This window comes from Mastomys coucha, unplaced genomic scaffold (genome assembly GCF_008632895.1).
Source record: "Mastomys coucha isolate ucsf_1 unplaced genomic scaffold, UCSF_Mcou_1 pScaffold15, whole genome shotgun sequence".
In the NCBI taxonomy this organism is placed as follows: Eukaryota; Metazoa; Chordata; class Mammalia; order Rodentia; family Muridae; genus Mastomys; species Mastomys coucha.
The window spans coordinates 146,636,604-146,658,783 of record NW_022196897.1 but is presented as its reverse complement, the minus strand read 5'-3'; the positions used below and the strand labels follow the sequence as shown (position 1 = coordinate 146,658,783).

At 39.0% G+C, this 22,180-nt stretch overlaps 1 protein-coding gene across 1 annotated transcript in view; it reads right to left on the bottom strand.

The window, feature by feature from the left end:
* The window catches only part of Top1 (DNA topoisomerase I), an 84,946-nt gene that overhangs the window by 55,523 nt on the left and 7,243 nt on the right, over window positions 1-22,180 (bottom strand). The window contains exon 3 of the mRNA XM_031372613.1: window positions 3,228-3,330. Within this exon, the coding sequence (XP_031228473.1) occupies window positions 3,228-3,330 (103 nt within the window). The remainder of the gene's footprint in view (window positions 1-3,227; window positions 3,331-22,180) is intronic.

Sequence of the window (22,180 nt, the reverse complement as noted above, 5' to 3'; positions counted from 1 at the left end):
TTTAAATATTAACCTTTCTTTTAAATATTTTCTAAGTAAATTCCTAATAACATTAAAATCACCATGTCTTGATAAGACCTGTAAAAACACGTCTCTCATCACTACTGATGATAAAGTTCCTTCATGGTAAGGGGGAAAAAAAAAAACAAACCCAAACCTATTTGTTTTTCTATTGCATTATACATAAGCTAGACCATCATAACAAGCAGGATAAAACTGATTAAAGGTTACAGATGTAGCTCAATTGTAGAATGTTTGCCTAGCATGCTCAATGACCTCAGTTCAATCCCCAGTACTTCAAAAGGAAAAAGAAAACAATGACTGTTTGACGCGATCCAATAACTCCACCAGAAAGAATTGAAAACAGGACTTCAAATGTATGTTCATATATCAATGTTCATAGCAGCTCCTAATAGCCAAACCTGGTAATCACTATGAAAAGAATATATTTAGGGGACCACAGAACATAATATAATGGAAAAATTAGTAATATGACATAGTTAGAAAGATATTACTATAAGAATATTAAGAAAGCAATAAGAAAGTCCAGGTATAGAAGTGCTAGGGAAGCTGAAGCAGGAAAATCAGAACAAGAACCAAGAACAAGCCTGGGCAACTTGGTAAGACCCAATCTCTCTATCGATCTAAAGAAAGGTCAGGGATATATAGCTCATTGGTATTATTTTGTCTAGCATTTAAGGCCCTAGGTTCAATCTCTAATAGGAGAAGGGGAATAGAGAGTGGAGAGTATGAGTATTCTACAAATAGCCACAGCATATTTTAAGGCCTAGTGGTATCAGAAACATGTATTTAAGAAATGTAAAAGAAGTTTACAATGCTCAATAAACAGTGTAAGGTAAAGGCAAATGACAAAGGAAATACAGCAGAGGAAGGTAACCAAAGCATGCTAGAGGAGCACTATGCACATTAGAAGGAAATGAAAAGGTGCCCCCCCCACACCCTCAAAAATGAGGAAGCATGGAGAAGTAAAAGGGGTGATTTTAAGAGGGGCTAGCTAAGAACATGATTTATCTCAGCACCCACTTGAACACAGTTCTAAGATTTCGGTGTCACCATTCTGTAAATGTCAATTAAGTCAAGTTGTACAAAACTGCACTTTATTATTTTTTATTTTTGTTTGTGTAAGTTAGTTTCTTGCCTAGATCTGACCTCAATCTTCTGGTTATCCACCTGGCTCAGACTCAGAATGCTAAGGTTACAGGTGTTAGCAAACCATGCTCTCAGCTACTATTTGCTGTTATTTAACCCTTCCTTAGCTTTGGAGATTTTTTACATGTACTAATAACAATTATTGAAAACAAAAGAATAAAATCATTAGCTACAATTATGAATTCTCTTCACAATTCTAATAGTTTCTGTGTGTGCATATTTTGAGATTCTGATAATATTATATAGAAACATATTTAATGTCCTTTGCATTATCATGAATGAGTTTCTTTAGTGTTAGCAGTGTTCTTTGCTCTCAAGTCTATTTTAGACAAATATAAATTGAGGAAGACAGAGTACACAAAAGCAAAACCTGATTCAAGTGCTGAGATTAATATTAAGAATAAAATGGAGCTGGACAGTGGTGGAGCACGCCTTTAAGTCTAGCACTTGGGAGGCATAGGCAGGTGGATTTCTGAGTTCGAGGCCAGCCTGGTCTACAGAGTGAATTCCAGGATAGCCACGGCTATACAAAGACTGTCTTGAAAACAAAAAAGAATGGAAACTAAGTTGTAACAAATGACTATGTGATAGGAAAAACAGGAGGGGTACATAATTTGAGAAGAAATGTCCTAAGAGAAAATTAAATTATTTTAATGACTCATAAAAAACTTATTACTGGCTGGGTGGTGGTGGCACACACCTTTAATCCTAGCACTCAAAAGGCAGAGGCACCAGATCTACAGAGCTAATTCCAGGATAGCCAAGGATATACAAAGAAACCTGGTCTTAAAAAAACCATAGAACAAAACAATACAATTATTACAAAAGGATACAAATTTTCTCTTTAACTTGCCTGCTGAAAATAAGACAAACTAATTGTCTTAGTCAGGGTTTCTATTCCTGCACAAACATCATGACCAAGAAGCAAGTTGGGGAGGAAAGGGTTTATTTAGCTTACTTCCACACTGATGTTGATCACCAAAGGAAGTCAGGACTAGAACTCAAGCAGGTCAAGAAGCAGGAGCTGACGCAGAGGCCATGGAGAGATGCTCCTTGCTGGCTTGCTTCCCCTGGCTTGCTCAGCCTGCTCTCTTACAGAACCCAAGACCTCCAGCCCAGGGATGGCACCACCCACAAGGGGCCCTACCCCTTTGATCACTAATTGAGAAAATGCCCCTCAGCTGGGTCTCATGGAGGCACTTCCCCAACTGAAACTCCCTTCTCTGTGATAACTCCAGCCTGTGTCAAGTTGACACACAAAACCAGCCAGTACACTAATGAAGCAGTTTTAAAATACAAAGTTTAAAATATAAATATAGCTTTAAAACTCTAAGAAGCAGTGGCATCAAATCAGGGTAAGCTCTGCACATTTGATTCAGCAGCTTGTTAAGTATAATGTCATATATTTCCATGAATAATTTTTACCAGTTCCAAGCTACTAAAGATCATTAGCAACATCTAGAATTACCTGTCTTTGGGGTTTTTTTTGTTTGTCTTTCTTTAAGGCAAACTCTTGCTATGCAGCTCTGGCAGGCATGGAATCCTCTATGCACATCAGGCTGGCCTCAAACTGAGAGCCTCACCTACCTCCTCCTCCTGAGTATATTAAAATGCCTGGCTAACAGCCTTTACTGTCTTAATTTTTGCTACTCTAAAAAGTTTATTATGGTATTTGAGCAAGAATGACCCCCCATAGTATCATATATGAATGCTTAGTCATCAGACAGTGGCACTGTTTGAAAGTTAGGAGTTGTAGCCTTATTAGAGAAAGTATGACACTGGGAGTGGACTTTGAGGTTTCAAAATAGATCTATACTTTAATTATAAAATGCATATTAAAGAAAACTCATTGTGCTTGCTCTGTAGATCTAGATTGTTTAGATCTAGATCTAAACAATAACTTCCTAAGTGAGACCTGAATTCTCAGAGCATTCTCTTCAGTAACTACAGCAGATATAGTCTCTTACTTTGCTACTCACCTCAAGCTGATACCTATCCATGGAAACCAAGGATACCAACTCCCTGTTGAGTGAGGAACCCTGTTGGTCAATCCTTACCTGTTGCTATGCTTAGACTTTTCCCGGTCCTTTTCCTTATCCTTCTTGTGCTCCTTATGCCGGTGTTCTCGATCTTTGTGTTTATCTTTGTGTTTGTGAGAATCTGCAATTATAAGAGTCAAGTCAGTCACAAGGAATCATAAGTTATCATTTGCCTACCTTAACAAACATCTTTAGAAACAGAAGTCAATGGCCAAGTGGCCATAAAAACATATCCTACTGGTAGGAAGACTTCACAAAAACAACCATTGCCTCCAATCTAGTGACTTATAAATAATAAGCAAGCTCTGTGCCACTGAGCTGCCTCCCTGGCTTCACTTCCTGCTGAGTGAAATCCATTACATGGAAGTACTGTAATTTACGACTCACATGTGATAGACCTTTGCTTCTAAATGAAGTAAAACTGCTAGGTCATATAAAAAATGCACTTTTAACTTTATAGGAAACTGCTCAACTACATATTCCTAAGTGGCATAATGTCATATATTTCCATGAATAATTTTTACCAGTTCCAAGCTACTACAGATCATTAGCAACATCTAGAATTACCAGTCTTTGGGTTTTTTTTGTTTGTCTTTCTTTAAGGCAAACTCTTGCTATGCAGCTCTGGCAGGCATGGAATCCTCTATGCACATCAGGCTGGCCTCAAACTGAGAGCCTCACCTACCTCCTCCTCCTGAGTATATTAAAATGCCTAGCTAACAGCCTTTACTGTCTTAATTTTTGCTACTCTAAAAAGTATATTATGGTATTTGAGCAAAAATGACCCCCCATAGTATCATATATGAATGCTTAGTCATCAGACAGTGGCACTGTTTGAAAGTTAGGAGTTGTAGCCTTATTAGAGAAAGTATGACACTGGGAGTGGGCTTTGAGGTTTCAAAAGCCAAAACCAGGCCCACAGGCCTCTTGGACAGTGGACTGGAATCAGGATGTAGTTCTCAGCTACTTTTGCAGCACCATGCCTGCCTCCTGCTGCCATGCTCTAAACATGATGTCAAAGGACTAAACCTCTACTGAAACTGTAAGCAAGCCCCCAGTTAAATGCTTTCTTTTATAAGAGTTGCTTTGGTAGTAATGTCTCTTTACAGCAATAGTGACTAATATATAATATATATATATTATATATACTAGCCTGCTGTGCTTTTTTTTTAAGAATTTTTTAAAAATTTTATACATTAGTATTTTGATTGCATGTATGCAAATGCCCTGTGTTTCTGTGTGCTGGGTCCCTGTGGAGCCCATAAGAGTACTGGATCCTCTGGAACTGGAGTTGTAGATAAGCCACTAGGAGTGCTGGGAGCCAAAATCGAGGTCCTCTACAAGAGCAAGTGCTCTTAACCACTGAGCCAGCCATCATTGTGGATTTAATTCCTGATTTTCTACTGATTAAATGATATTTTTTAAATTTATTTATCATTATAAATAAGTACACTGTAGCTGTCTTAAGACACACCAGAAGAGGGCATCAGATCTCATTACGGGTGGTTCTGAGCCACCATGTGGTTGCTGGGATTTGAACTCAAGACCTTGGGAAAAGCATTCTTACCTGCTGAGCCATCTCACCAGCCCCCTGATTAAATGATATTTAATGAGAACTATTTGTGCTTATTGACAATTCACATCCTTTAAGAATCTATTGCAATTTCTCCCTACGGTATTTTTTTGTTTGTGTGTATGTTGTATTACTGAGTTGTACAAGTTCTTTCCCCTACCCCCTGGTTTTTCAGGACAGGGTTTCTCTGTGTAGACCAGGCTGTCCTTGAACTCACAGAAATCCTCCTGCATTTATAAGTTCTTTATATATTTCTGGGTTGTAACTTTTTGGCCACATATAATACTATGAATATTTTCTTTTAGTCAATGGCTTGCTATTTTGGATAGATACCCTGAAACTTCAGACACCCAAGTGTTAGGAATTATAAAAGTGAACTAACAGACTTTTTTCCAAAAAAAAAAAAAAAAAATTTTTTTTCATTTATGTATATGGGTATTTTGCTTGTATGGATGTCTGTGTACCATGTGTATGCATGCCTGGAAGCCAGAAAAGGACATCAAATTCTCTAGAACTGGAGCTATATATGGTCGTGAGCCTCCATGTGGGAAGTCAAAACCCCATTCTCTAGAAGAACAGCCAGTGTTCCTGTTATCTCTGTCAGCCACTATGACCAGTCTTAAATAAATAAATAAATAAATAAATAAATCTTAAAGGTGTTTTTCAAAGAGTATAACTTTTAAAATTTAGTAAAAATTTAATCAATTTTTCTCTTGATTTGAGCTTTGTTTACCAAAACATCAGTTGATCTGCTCCATCCTCAACCCCCACCCAGTTCTCTTAAGAGGAAAAGTCCAAGATTCTTTGTTCTGATATATATTAACTTCATTAAATAGTGGGTTCCCATATTATATTGTCTCTCCCTGACTTTTTGCTAGTTCCAGGGAAACTGCCACAGAGCTACATCCTAGGCCTTATTAAAACATTTAATATACAACATATAAGTACTTTGGTAATATCCCCTCCATTACTCACACTTAACCCCACTCCCTCTGATTCCCTTCCTATTCTCATTTACTGTGGTGCCTTTTTAAGAATGCAGGAGGGAAACACAGTGCTCTATGTATCTCTGATTCTGGTTTATTGCTGTGCACCTATATCCCAGCTCCCAGCTCTGGGGAGACAGAGACAGATCTCTGGAACTCCCAGTTCAGTAAGAGATTCTATCTCAAAAAAAAAAAAAAAAAAAGTGAAAAGAGGCTGAAGAAAAGTTTCAGTAGTTAGGAGTACTTGCTGCTCTTTTAGATAGATAACAGAAGCTCAATTCATAGCATTCATGTTAGGGGCAGCTCATAACCTCCTGTAATTCCAGCCTCTGGAGATCTAACACCCTCTTCTGGCCTCCAAGGGCATCTATACCCATGCATACACATGAACAAGTAATAAAATAAATCTTTAAAAAATAAGGCAGAGAGAGCCTAATGAAGACATCTAATGTTGACCTGCAAATACACATGCACCTTCTCTTGCACGTCTACAAGTAAATGTCAGTACAGCACCCAGCATTAGCTCATAAAGGCACTGGAACTTCCCATTTGCTCTCTCCTTGTTCTAGTGAAAAATCAGCTACCACATGAGCGGCACACTCAAGAAACGTGTGGCGAGGAACTGATACTTCCTGCTAACAGACTTAGGAAGAAATTATCTTGGAAGTGAATACTCCACTGCCCAATTTAGCCTTCAGATGACAACAACTCTGGGTGACATGCGATTTTTATGAAAGACTTTTTTTTAAAAAATGGATTCTTACATCCAAATAGCCTCCTAAGAACTTGGGACTATAACGTATATGTGACACTTTTATTATCAACTAAATTTGAAGTAGCATGTTTTACAGAAATAAGATTATGTATAAATTAGGTATTGCTGATCTGCAGCAACCGAAGTGATACTTGGCATAATTTGAATCTCTATTCCAGACCAGATCCCAAGGAAAGAGAAATATTAATACTTGCAAGATCAAGCCCCTGGTTTTAAGAAATTTCCATCCCATAGAGATGAGAATAATAAAGCATATAGTATTGGAAGACTGAACTCAAATCTTCCATGCAGTATACAGAAGAGCCCTTTGACTTCTAAGTCTCCAGTCTAAAGTCTTAACATGTAGAGTCAATCAGGATAAAGCTGACGGCCTTTACCTCATGTCATAAAAATGACAACACATGCATCAGGACTACAACCTCAAATAAAGCATGTGTTGTTTTGTTTGTGTTAGAAATCAGAGTCAGGCAATGGCAGTGCACACCTTTAATCCCAGCACTTGGGAGGCAGAGGCAGGTAGATTTCCAAGGCCAGTCTGATCTACTGAGTGAGTTCCAGGACAGCCAGGGTTATACAGAGAGACCCTGTCTCAAAAAACCAAAAAGATTAGCAAACTTTAACATTTGAACCCACACCTGATAGTAGACACCTTTAATTCCAACACTCAGGAGACAAAGGCAGACAGATCTCGAATTCAAGGCCAGCCTGGTCTAAACAGAGAGTTCCAGGACAGCCAGGGTTATAGAGAGATCCTGTCTAAATAAACAAATTTATTTCTGTCAAATACAAACATCTAAAAGTCACTAAAAAGCACTAAACTTTAAAATAATAGTAACTAACTGAAATACAAATTCAGAGTAGTTCCTATTGGATTTCACATATATTATCTTCCTGAAATGTATAAATTTTCAAAATAGAATTAAAAACCATGTCCCAAGCCTTTGAAAACAAATGATATCTATAAATGTAAAATTTAACTACCCAGGGAGAAAATTAGGGCTGCTGGTAAATAATTCCATGGACACAAGATCTAGGCTAATAATATGAACTCAAAAGTCATTACCCATTTAGTATATTCTCAAACTGTGCCACAAATGCTGTGAGAGATTTTAAATTAAAAAACCAAAAAAGACAAAGTTCTTAATTAAAATCTCTATGGCTGGCAAGGTAGCACCAGCTGGAAGTGCCTGATGCCAAACCTCACAATTATGTGCAATCCCGAGGAATCTACACAGCAGAGAAATGACTTCCATGCGTTGTCTTCTGACCAGAACATAACCCTGTATGCCCACCAACCTCTACATACAAATTAATGTAAGTGTAATAAGAGATATGAATGTCTGTTGAATTCTATAAATCTATACAGTTGAGTTCTACATGGCAAACTTGGATACCTGAGGAAAAATGATACAGTAGATTTAAATCACTATACAAGTAGCATTGCCCACAAAGAAAGTTGTTAAACAATCATTTAACATTTAAAAAACTTAATAATCTAACTTAACTGTATAGGTTCCCTGTATACTAGTAGGTAAACTGATAGATTAAAACCTTTACCTCAGCAGTGGTGGCACACACCTTTAGGCCCAGCACTCAGGGCAGAAGCAGGTAGATCTCTGAGTTTGAGGCCTGCCTGGTCTACAAACTGAGTTCCAAGGTACCTGGGGCTATACAGAGAACCCCTGTCTTAGAAGAAGAAAAAAGAAAAAAAAAAAAAGAAAGAAAGAAAGAAAAAAAAAATCAAACAATAAAACCTCTAAAGGTAAGTTCTTAAAAAAGTATTTGAGTAAATTAGAGTTGGAATCAAGAATTATATAGATAAAACAACACTAGCAAAAAGTTGCCAGTTATTAAAGTTATGATGGGTACACAGGAAATCAAACTACTGTTACACAAGTGTATCCTTGAAACTTTTTTACATTTATATAATGGATATGATCTCTAAGCTTTCCCTTTCCCAATTCATTATTTTTTTTTGTTATTACATAAAAGAAAATAAGCATAATTCAAGAGAGAATCTGTATTGGGGAGACAAAAAAAAAAAAATAAAAAAACGTTCTATACTAGAAACTGGTTTCTTACTGAATATTCTCAGCCCTTGGGTTTTTGAAATAAGAGCTTGTTAAGCTGTCTATAGAACTCAAGATCCCCCTGACTTCACCGCCTAAGTACTGGGATAACAGACCTTAGCCACCACAGTAAGTGCCAAAAGATAAATAATTTTAATAAAGTTAAGCCTGGGCCAGAGTGTTCTACTCTAGGACAACAGCTACTTCAATCTGAAAAAGAACAAAAATCATACTTCAGGGGGAAAAAAAAACCCAGAAGACAGTGATAGCAAAAAGACTAAGAACAATGGGAAAAAATTCAAGAAAAAAAAGCTGAACCCAGTTTTAAGAACTCATTGTAAAAAAGGGTAGAGAGGAAGAGGGAAGGGTAAAGGATCGTCTTAAGATTCTATAGCTGGAAGAACCAGAGGCCCTAGTGAAACAGAAAGCTGTACACAAATAGTAAGCCTTTATTTGTCTAACTGAAGCCAAGGATAAGGCAGTAGCAGGATACCTGACCTAGATAGTACAAAGGAAGAGGCAGTAAGTAGAAGGAAAACCCTATAAAAGCACACAGAACTCTATCATGAAAATTGAAAATACTTTCTATAGAGAATATATTAGTGGCTTTAAAGATTAAGTATGCCTCCTGGAATTTGTCCAAAATAGATATTGTTAAAATATTTGTAAAAACAAATATTGTGACACTCCCAAGTATCTATCAAATGCAAAAAGAACTGCAAAAAACTTGACTGATGAATGTGCCGACCACTGTGTACTATGTCGTCATAAAATCTTATTCACTGAATATCCTATGGCTCTTAGACATTCTGCTTGAGCCCATGTACAATTTCACACACAAACACACACATACAAACAACAATACAATAAATGTTTCAATTCTTTTTTTTTTTTTTTTTGGGAGACAGGGTTTCTCTGTGTAGCCCTGGCTGTCTACACTCTGTAGATCCACCTGCCTCTGCCTCCCAAGTGCTGGGATTAATGGGGAGCACCACCACTGCTCTTGTTTCAATTCTTAACATTTGAAAATTCTAGATAGGGGCTAGAGAGATGGCTCAGTAGTGGCTAAGTGTACTGACTGTTCTTCCAGAGGACCTGGTTTCAAATCCCAGCACCCACATGGAAGCTTATAACTGTAACTCCAAGATCTAACACTGCCACACAGGCATACATGCAGGCAGAACACCAATGCAAATAAAAAGGTAAATGAAAGATAAAAAAGTCTTTGAAGACAGAAATATGTAACAAATTTTTCTGGTGTCATTTAAATAAAATTACTCACGAAACACCCATAAATAAATGAATAATTAGAAAACACCAGAAATCAACATATTTTTGTTATTATTACCTAAAGTATTCCTCCATAAAGTTAAAAGGGCTTTTAAATAAAGTAATTTCCAGGTCCTGAGTTTAGTTCCCAGCACTTAATGTTGGGTGAGCTCACAAGTACCTATCACTCCATCTCTGGATTCCAAGGGCACAGACATACACACATTTAAAAATAAAGCAGATAACAAACTACCAAGTGATGAAGATCCTCCATCTTTTTCTCACTGTAGGAGCAATTTCTAGTTAGCATTACATGGGATTCAATAGTTAATATGCATGAGAAAAGGCATCCTTGTATTAGCATATGCAGGACTATACTGTAAGGGCTATTTAATTTACAACCATTATATTTCTCAAGTCCAAAGCACCTTATTAAAGACTGATCACACAAGGACTCTGTCCTTTATAATCCAATCATATAAATGAATATATGAACCTAAATAGCTATTACACAAGACACACAAGAGAAATGGACATTAAAACAGGAGGCAGCAACATGCAGACTCTTAACATGTGGCCATTTTAAAGAAAAGGAAATATATACATTTCACCAAAGGTAACAGTTATTCTTTACTAAAAATGCATTTTGTTTTATATTTTTTAAAATACCTAGTTAGAAAGTATAATTCTTAAGGCAGGAGAATTCCACAATGTCTAATCAAGTAACTCACGTGCTCAATCCCTCCTCTGACCTACCAGTGCTACACCTAGGTATTTACCCTGAAGACATACCTCCAAGGTATCTCTAGACTCTAGAGTCTAGAAGCCGGAAGAATGGACCACAACAATGCCAAGAGGAAAAGCATGTGGAACAAGTGACAAATAAAGGGAAGCAATCAGAAGCCAAACTTAACACTAAGCACACAACAAAGGATTAAGAAAAACAATGAGGGAATTAAGACTATTCTGAAGAACTATAACAGAGTTTCCTATATTACCAACCTTCAAAGAATAACTGTATTAATGCTATTAATTGTTTAAATGTCTTGCTACTGTTATTTTTCTACATTTACTAATTTTACGTTTGTAAATTATTTCTCCTTCTACCAGCTGGGTCTCAGGGATTGAACTCAGGTGAAAAAAGTAGTTTGGGGTAATTTTACTAGGAATTTAAAAATCAAGCACTCTGGCAGGTGGTCTACCTACAGCCAGAAATAAGCAACAACCTGTGCAGTGGTGATGCATGCCTTTAATCCTAGCCCTTGGGCTAGTGAGATGGCTCAGCCGGTAAGAGCACCAACTGCTCTTTGGAAGGTCATGAGTTCAAACCCCAGCAACCACATGGTGACTCACAACCACCCGTAATGAAATCTGACGCCCCCTTCTGGTGTGTCTGAAGACAGCTACAGTGTACTCATTTATAATAATAAATAAATCTTTAAAAAAAAAAAAAAAATCCTAGCCCTCAGGAATCAGAGGAAGGCAGATCTCTTAGTTCTAGGCCTGTCCAGTCTACAGAGGGGGCTCCAGGACAGCCAGGGCTACATAGAGAAACCCTGTCTTGTGTTTGTGGGGTGTGTGGGGAGTTGGAGGGTGTGGAAAGGGTAGGCGGGGTCAGGGGCAGGAAGCAGAGTGGGAGGGGTTGTGAACAACAGCAGCTAGCCACTATTATCATTACTGAAAATTTCATCCTCTGATAACTGATCAAAATTAAGTAAAATGTACTTGGCAGAGAGGAAATGATGAAGTTGATTCTCATCAGGAGCATGTTAAAAAATAAAGTTTAAGATATGATTCAGAACCTATGTTCAAAACTTAGCACCAGGAATTGATTCATTAGTTATTTATGTTTATCTCTCTAAAGTTATTTGGTCCCCAAGTGTTTCTTTTATAGTGGCTCACAACCATCTACAGTGGGATATGATGCCCTCTTCTGTCTGATGCTCTCCTGTCATGCAGGCATACACGTAAATAGAGTGCTCATATACATAAGTAAATACATATTTAAAAAAAGGAAAAGAAATGCTCTCAAAACTGACCTACTCAAGAATAACAATGGACCTGGAGATTTGTCCCTTTTAGCCTCACCTGGCCAAATAGGGCTTCCTTTTCCATAAGAAATTAAATTATTACAAAATTATAAAATTATAAATTATAATTATACATACTTGCATACATATTATATGAAAAGAAAGCCAAACCCACAAAACATTTTACAAAACCATGGAATAATAAGATGGATAAGACAGAATACCCGTAGTACCTTTAGCTACTGAGAAGCTGAAGGAATGCTGTTTAAAACCAAAGGTTCCCTGAGTGAAAGTTAGAACTACCCCTTCAAAAGAACGATGAGACAGAATATGAACAATCATAATTAAACACTAACGCAGAGCTGCAAAAGAGGCTGGATAAAAGAGATTTGCTCTACAGCTAAAAAGATCAAATTCTTGTTGCCATTTAGTGTATGGTCTTGGATGGAAACCATTTAACTTTTTCTTAAGAAGGAAGCACCGGGGCTGGCGAGATGGCTCAACGGGTAAGAGCACTGACTGCTCTTCCAAAGGTCCTGAGTTCGGATCCCAGCAACCACATGGTGGCTCACAACCACCTGTAATGAGATCGGACGCCCTCTTCTGGTGAGTCTGAAGACAGCTACAGTAAATTACGCCGGAGAGAGCAGGGCTGGAGTGAGCGGGCCAGCAGAGATCCTGAGATCAACAGAAGCCACACACATGATAGCTCACAGCCATCTGTACAGCTACAGTGTACTCATACACATAAAATAAAGAGAAAAAAAAAAAAAAGAAGGAAACACAGAATCAAGGTGTAACTGCACTGGGAAGCCAGAGGCAGGCAGATCTGAGTTTGAGGCCAGCCTCACCTACTGAGTGAGTTCCAGCACAACCAGGGATACAAAGAGAAATCCTGTCTCAGCACCAACACTGGTCCAGGAAGATGGCTCGGCATGTCATAATAGTTAGCTTACAACCTGAGAACCCATATAAAATGCCAGATGAGGTGGCAGGCACCTGTAATACCAGTGACATAGGTAGGAGAATCACCCCTATAAGCTTGAGAGTCTTTAGAAAATGAGAGAACAGTTTTCTTCTACCTTGAGGTGGGGGTCTCGTTTCTGCCGCTAACTCCTTCATGCAGTGGTGTTTGCATTATTTAGTAGGTGGCCACCTAACAAAGTAGAAAAGTCTATTCCTCTTTAAATGCAATCCAAACACAAACATTTACCCTTTCTAAGAGGAAACATGGGCTGGGGGTGTGACCCAGGCTCAATGTTATTGCATTTGCCTAGCAAACCAACTCCATCTTGTGGAGGAGGGACCCACAAAAAAAATAAAATAAAATAAAATAAAAAATAAAAAAAAATCAACAAATATTAATGATTGTAAAACTGTTTCACAATTTTCAAAGATTTTAAAGTAATCAAATAACTCAAGGCACGAGCAAGAGTCCTTAGCTTCCATAAAAACAAAGGCAGAAAGAACTTTCTGGTACAAAGAAGAGAGCTCTGAGCCATGTTTGGAGCCAGACTATTTACACCAACTTTTCCTGATAGTCTTTGAGATTTTATTATAACAGCTATATAACAGCTATATGACCTCCCTCCTTCAAATATAGTATTCACAGGTGTAAACAGTATAAGAGGAAGGAGTTATACTATCCAAAGATGCTTTCCCCAAGAAGATACACACACAGTACAACTTTTGTCAAAGAAAATCTCTATTTCTCTCTGACATACAAATATACAACCAGTTCACAAAATGGATATTGGAACCACTTGTGATGGCCCTTACGTGAAATCTCAGGAGGCAAAGGTAAGTGGACTGGGCATTGGAGGCCAGCCTGTGATATTTAACAAAACCTTGTCCCCAAAAAAAAAAAGTACACTGTGCTTGGTGGCACATGCCTTTAATCCTCAAAACATGGGGATCTCTGTGAGATGGAGGCTAGCTTCATCTACATAATGTATTCCAGGCTAGCTGGGGCTACATAGCAAGAACTTTTCTCCAAAAAAATTCATCATAAAATAAAAACAAGGGCTTCAGCAGTGGCTCTTAATCTGTGGGTCATGAATCCTTTGGAGATTGGACAATCCTTTTACAGGGGTTAGATATGAGATATTTATCTTATAATAAATTACAAATTTGAAGAAGCAAAATTACAATTATGAAGTACCAATGAAAATAATTTTATGATTGGGGTCTCCACAACATGAGGAACTGTATTAAAGAGCCACATTAGAAAGGCTGAGGACCACTGGCTCAGTGGTACAGTATTTGCCTCCCATGTACAAGGCCTTAGGTATGCTTTCCAGAACCACAAAATAACATAATAAACAATAAACTATCTGACAGAATGGACTAATTAACTTAATTTTTTTAAAAGAAAACCTCATGATTTTAAAGCTTACTGAAACTTTGCTTCTTGGTCCCATAGAACCACATCCCCAAAGCTGGAGTTTACCCAAAAATCAACATTATACTTAATACTATGCATTTGTACTTTCTAATGCTTTAAAAGATTGTTTTTGTTTAGGACAGATAATGAAGTAGTCTCTAGTGATAAAGTCCAACATCCAAGTGTGCCTCTGTACTAGGAATGTGTGAATCTCCCCAGGAATTAACAAGCCTGAAAGCTTATTGTCATTAGAAGTAAAAAGAACAGTGAAAAAAATTCCACTCCCTCTTTCCAACTGTCTGAATTCATTCTTTAATAAAAGTGTTAGTTTACTCTCAGTGTGTAGGTCCATTTTAATGGTGGCTAATTAATAATAAATCTATACAAAAGCAGTTATTTTACAATAATTCTCATTGAGAATGTTTTTGAAATTCTAGAACATAATTTATTAGTCAGAAGACACAAGGAGTTCCTGGCTAATTAAGAATTCTGAAATTGCAAAGGAGAGGAAAAAAGTTGTAAGAATTCACACTAAAGCAAATCATGGGCTGTGGATGTGGTTCAGCAGCAGAGCACTTGTGTAGCAAATGTGGATAAAGCCCTGGAGGTTCAATCCCCAGTACTATAAAATAAAATAATCCAGGGGTGGTGGTGCAAGACTTTAATACCAGCAAAGGCAGGCAGGGCTGTTATTTCCTGGGGAGGCTGGTCTACATAGTGAGTTCCATGACAGTTAGAGCTACATGGCAAGACCCTGTCTTTCAAAAAGGAGATGGGGCTAAAGCTGAAGAGATGATTCCGCAGTTAAGTAAGAGCACCTGGGAACCACTGCCACCACCACTCCCCAATACACTCCCACCCCAGTTCAGTTTCTAGCATCCACATGGCAGCTCATACCTGTCTGTAACACCAGTTCCAGGGCTTTTGACACTCTCACAGACATAAATGCAGATAAAACATTAAAAAAGTCCAGTATCGGGGGCTGGAGAGTTGGCTCAGCCGTTAAGAGCACTGACTGCTCTTCCAAAAGTCATGAGTTCAAATCCCAGCAACCACATGGTGGCTCACAACCATCTGTAATGTGGATCCCATGCCCTCTTCTGGTGTGTCTGAAGACAGTTACAGTATACTCACATACATGAAATAAGTAAATCTTTAACAACAACAAAAAAAAAGCCTAGTATCAATCTACTTAAGAACCATCACAAACAGAACCACAGTCTGATGGGTATTTAACTAATCCCATGATGTCCTGGGGGTGTCACTCAGGCTTCCCTTCACCTAGTTCTGTTTCACATTTAACTCAATCTGTGGCATCAATCAAACAGTGGACAGTAGGTATTTAAGATCATGACAACTTGAGTAAATTATGTAGAGAGTAGAAATAGAACCAGTTTCCTCTAGGTTTAGCTTTGAACATTATCAGTTTTTTGGAGAATAGAGTAGGAAATGCTTAGAAGTGAAATGAATAGCAGAAATTTAATCAATTACTATTACTCTAGCAATGTCTAAAAGGCTCTGTAATTTAACCTGTCACTATTTTCCACTTTAGAAATTTATGCTCAGATGTTAATTAACTCACAGTTGTGCAATTTTTAATGTAAACAAATGTGGAAAACTCAACCAAACTTGTAACATACTATCTACACTGGTCTTCAGATTTCTGGAGAAGTTTCAAGAGCCCCAAACATCTATTTCAAGCAAAATATAAACCTTAATCTCTTGGGTTGTATCTACAGTTTAAAGTTGTGCTGTCTAATAAGAAAGCAATCAATCACATGTGACTTTTTTGTTTTGTTTTTTTTGAGACAGGTTTCTCTGTGTAGCCCTGGCTGTCCTAGAACTCACACCATAGACCAGGCTGGCCTCAAACTCAGAAATCCACCTGCCTCTGCCTCCCAAGTGCTGGGAACATGTGACTATTTTAAATTCAATAAAATCGAAGGTTGTTGGAGGATGTTTTTGTGCACTGTGTATTCTGATGCTGATGGATCAGCAGGGCAGTCTGGAGGTTGGCATTGTCATGATATTTGGAGCATCTCCGGCCTCAAAGATCTGTAAAAATCCTTTTCTATCACCTCTGATTGGTTAATAAAAGCTGAGTCAGCCTATAGCTTGGCAGAAGAGAATAGGGGCAGGACTTCTGGTCAGAGTCAGGGGGCCCCAAGCAAAAAGAGAGGGGGAGAGAGAAGATGAAAGAAGAGAAGAGAAGCGAGACCTGGGGAAGGACAGGAGGACTGGCTGGAAGCAAGCAGATCAGCAGGGAATTGCCAAGAGGACACACACATGGAAAAAGAGCCTGAGCCAGGATAAGAAGACTCAGATTGCAGGTAAAGAAGCCCGTGGCTGTGGCTGGGAAGTAGGCAGCCATAGAGGGTTAGAATAGATGAGTATATGGCCAGCATCGTGCCTGCAGTTTGTTAATAACTTTATTAGTTATCCATGTCATTTACTCAGGAGCTAAAACAGAGTACAGTGGGCATACAAATGCCCTGTTGTTAATTGGGAGCAAAACGGGCAAAGAAAAGCCCTCAGAATTCCGTTTACAGAAGAAGGTAGGGCTGGGGAGGGAGGCAGCACTACCTTTCATGTTGATGTCTTTGCAACACTGTAGCTGTTCCTGGGCATCTGTTGTACCAGTTACCAGCTGCTATGAGCCAGCCTGGTAGGCTACACTAGCCAAATTCTGAGCAGGAACTATGAGCAGCTCCATGCCAGTGAAAGCCAGGTGCCCAGGCACAGATGGAGTTCTTACAGCTAGCCTCACATGCTCTGACATGACATACTATTCAGTATAAATCTTTTTACCACAGTAGAAAGCAGCAGGTACAGCTGCTGCACTTGAGCTCTGCCACCACTGAAGATGCCCTTGTGTACTTAGGGATCACAACTGTGCAGCCTGGAGGTGTCATGGCCCTGGAGACTCCCAACCCCCCAAATCACTGACAAACTACAACCCCAAGGAAAGGTCTCTCATCTCAGCTGGTCATCTAAAGATACCTCAAGAAAACCTACTCTATGGTTCTAAAGGATAATCCATGCCTGTGTCCTTTCCTCCTCAGGACTACTGATCAAGATAGTTATATTTGGGGTATATTTTCTGCCCTGATATGGCAAACAGCTACCATAGTGGACAATACAGAACTGGGTTTTGCTAACCTAGAAACTTGGGATCAAAACATTCTATTATATTATATGACTTCCTCTGCATAGCTGCAATTGAGAATCCCTTTGTCCTGACTCCATACCTCGCATTCTGACCCATCCGTGATGCTGAAGCATTTTTCCCACATGGTATGCTCTACAGAAGTGGGCCATCACTACGTGACTGCTTCTAAACAATGTCCCTGGAAAGTCAACCCTGAGTTTGCAGGATACTCAACTGAAGCATTAGTCTGCTTCAGGAGCAAGACAAATACTATTTGTACTAACTCATCTTCTAAGGACAATATTTAAAAGTTAGAATGCTTTATTCTTGCCTACATAAATCTCTGAAGTATGACTCATTTTCACAAGGACATCCCTTCACGGCAATCTTCTCCTCTCCCAGGAGGTAGACTAATCTAACCTGAATGTGTACCTTCTCAGGCCTTCTCAATTAGGGTAAGACCATTCCTGCAGGCTTGTCCTCCTTCACTTCCATTAACTGAGCTATTAAGGCCTGGGTAACAGAAAGTAACTTACAACTTGCCTATACTATACTCTACAGGTGTTCACAGTTCAATCTAAATTGATTTTGATTCCAATGGTCGGGGCCTCAAATGACCTCAAATCCGTCAGGGTGGTAATGTGTTTCTTCATTTATCCCATTGCTGACACTACCAAGAGGTCTTTCTTTGAGGAATTATGACTAACCATTGAAACGTTCAGACCATTTTATGGACCACTAATGAGTTCTTTATGCTCTAGAGAGCCCCTTCCTTATTAGGAATTATTCAATATCACAACCTTAAAGGAAGGACAAATAATGCCCATGTAATGAGCCCCAACCTGGAGCTTTAGAGGGAGTCGAGTGGGGTGGAGAAATATAGCCTTAAGCAGCCAAGTTATACAAAAATAAAACTAGGCTTTGTACAAATAAATATCAGGATTATAGAATTTAACTAGAAGATTATGACCAGATAATTTATCTTATTCTTGTCAACAATTTGATAGGGAATACATTATTAGTACCAGTACCTACTTTAATTCTGTAGTCTTTGTCTATTGTAATAATCTTCTTGGTCAATGGTATAAGATTTATTCTAATGGATACTAGTAAAGCATTCCTAAGTGACTTGCATTTCCTTTAAATGGTAGTTTAAAAATAACAAATTCAAGACAGTTCAATATTTAGCATTAACTAGACTTATGAGCCACTGTGAAAGTTTCTAACTACATAACTTTTTTCACTGTCTCACAAATACCTATCCTCTCATACAACTATTAACGTGCACTGTGCTACCAAATTTTTAATATAAGCTTTAATTTAGGGGTTGTTTTTGTAGTACTAGAGGTCAAACCTAGAGCATTGCACATACTAGGTAAGTGTTCTACTATTGAGTTGTATTGACTGCCATTTTTAATAGAAGCAACTCTGGAATGAAGATTACGAGACCAGCAAATGGTGTACAGGGAACAAAGTGGTAGGGTGAGTGGAGTGTTTATGGCACAGAAGTACATAATGAGGAACAGGGTATGTTTCTCTCCAAAGCATGAGGGAATAAAGGGAGTGAACGAGCAGAGAAATGAAATCTGGGAGAATGAATGTAACAGCTGCTACCACCAGGTAGTCTGAGCCATAAGGTTTAAATCCTTATATCTGAGCAATGTAGCTGTCTCTGAGCACAGAGGTATTCTGACTAAAGACCACAGGAGACTGGCTAGAGGTGAAGTTTGCACGTAGAGATGCCCTCATCCTTGTTGGTAAAACTGGCTGAGAAGACCTTGATGTGCTTGTTGGTGAGGCTGGTCTGAAAGTGGTATGTGTGCTTGGGCAACTCCACAGTGCAAATAAGAACATGCATCTTTTTTTCCAGGGTCAGACTGAACATATACTAAATCAGACAAAGACTCTTTATCACCAGGCACATTTCTTCCCTCAGAATACCACCAAAAACTGCCAGCAGGACAGCAAAACTGATGGCTTGATTCATGATGTAAGTGCTCTCTGTCCTAATTCTGGGTTTGGGCTTTGGTAGCTGGAGCCTTGTTTGAAAGCACCACTGCCTCCCTCTTTTCATTTCTAGGACAAGGTCTCACTAAATTGCCCAGGTTGACATGGAGCTCACTTGATCATCCTCTTGCCTCAGCCTTCCAAGAAGCTAGGAATATAGGCCTGAGCTTACCTGGATACTCATTTCCCTAAATTACTATTTCACAAGAGGCTGAGTTGGCCACTTTAAGAAAGATGTAGAATTAATAAGGATTAAGTAATTCTCAGGTGTCTTCAGTCTTCCTATTTAAAATTGTTTTGGGGCTTTGAAAAACCATGCTGATCTTAAACTTAGAAAAGTAGCAATGGGGGTTAAGGGGGTAGAAAGATGATTCAGTAGTTAAAAGCACAGACTGCTCTTACAGAGCAGAGGACCTGAGTTTGAATCCTGGTATCCACATAAGATGACTTACTAGCTCAGGAAGGATGCAATGCTCTGGCTTCCATGGGCACCTGCACTCATGTGCACACAACAAACACACAAATATACACATAATCAGAAAAGTAGAAACACAATACATACTTGGGTCTTGTTTAGTCCAAAGTTAGACATGGAGACCCTTTTATTTTACAGTGAGTGACTGCTTTTACAATAAGATAGGGATAGAACAGGCAGCTCAGACAAAAGACAAAATCTAGTTATAAGCTACAATTTATTGTATAAACATTAGGAAGATTTAAAACATTAACAGGAAATACTAGTGAGGGATAATCCCAATACCAGTACTACTTCAGATCTAACATTGATAAAGATCTGCTTGGAGCCAGGCAGTGGTGGCACATGCCTTTAATCCCAGCACTTGGGAGGCAGGGGCAGGTGGATTTCTGAGTTTGAGGCCAGCCTAGTCTACAAGAGTTCCAGGACAGCCAGGGCTACACTGAAAAACCTTGTCTCCACCCCCACCCCAAAAAAACCACACCTGCTTGGGTGTGGTGGCACACGCCATTAATCACAGCATTCAAGAGGAGCACTCAAGAGGAAGAGGCAGGCTGGAGTCGTTAAAAGCACTGGCTGCTCTTCCAGAGGTCCTGAGTTCAATTCCCAGCAACCACATGGTGACTCACAACCATCTGTAATGGGATCCGATGCCCTCTTCTGGTATGTCTGAAGACAGCTAGAGTGTATTCATCTACATAAAACAAATAATTTTTTTTGTTTTGTTTTGTTTTTGTTTTTCTGAGACAGGGTTTCTCTGTGTAGCCCTGGCTGTCCTGGAACTCACTCTGTAGACCAGGCTGGCCTTGAACTCAGAAATCCGCCTGCCTCTGCCTCCCAAGTGCTGGGATTATAGGCGTGTGCCACCACCGCCTGGCAACAAATAAATCTTAAAAAAAAAAAAGAGGAAGAGGCAACCTAGTCTACATAGTGAGTTCTGAGTCAGCCAGGGATACATAGTGAGACCCTATCCCAAACAAAATCAAAAAAAGAAAATAAAGATCCATTTTAGAATACATTCAGTCTCACTGAAATTTAAATACATGGACAGAGAGGAACCTTCATATTCTCATATAATCCTTAATAGTTTATGAAACAGAAAATGTCTAGCTGAGAAAATCAGGGACCAGGACAAGTTTCAGAGTGAGAACAAGTTCCTAGTACACTTCTGAATTCTCCAAATTCTTTCTATGGCAGCTCCCTATTCACCAACCCAATACCCAAGTCTGGTTCTAGCCTTAATACCAAAGAATCTCTTAGATACTTAACAGTCCAACTGCATGGGTTCCAGGCTACATGTTACCAGCAGATAGTAAAGGACAGGCTGTGACATATGTACTAGGAGGCTCACTGATTACAACCTAAGTTTCTAGAATCTGCACCAAGGCAAAATGATATCAAAATGGGGAGGTGAGAATAGTTTTCCCTGGCTTCAGTTCACCATAAACCTACATAATCTCCAGTACTCTCATGCAATTCAGATTTTAAAAGTGTCTGGTAAGAATTCTAAATGAGTAGCCAACTGCAAAGAAATACGAGGACTACCACAAAAAGATGGGTAAATTTAGTTGTTTTGTTGGTGGTTATTTTTGAGACAGGATTTCTCTGTAGATCTGACTGTCCTGCAACTCACTCTGTAGACCAGGCTGACCTCAAATTCAGAGATCCACCTGTAATCCCAAGTACTGGATTAAAGGCATGCGCCACCATGCTGGCTGGATTAAGTGGTCTTAAGCAGTTGTCATAGACTGCCAGATCAGTCTCCTGCCAATCAGTAACATTCCTATGAAAGTATCACTGGGCATTTCAGAGATGGTAGCAATTGCTACCAAGTCTCAAAAAGGTGTGTTAGTCTGTGTAGTTCATATGTGGTAGAACACTCACCAGACAGGACAACCTTAGTTTAAGGCCAGTCTGGACTATCCACTGAGTAGGGCTGCCTCATACCATGAAAGCTGGGTAGTGAGGGAAAAGGATGAGGTGAGAGGGGGCAGGGTGGTAAAGAATGTGTGTAAGAATGAGTACTGAGAACAAGTTGGTTGGTTAGTTCTTGGCTCTTAAAAAAATAGGAAGCCTCAGGCTGGAGAGATGGCTCAGAGGTTCAGAGCACTGTCTGCTCTTCCAGAGGTCCTAAGTTCAATTCCCAGCACCCACATGGTTGCTCATAACCACCTGCAATGAGATCTGGTGCCCTCTTCTGGGCTGGAGGTATGCATGCAGGCAGAACTATGTATACATAATAAACAAATCTTTTTT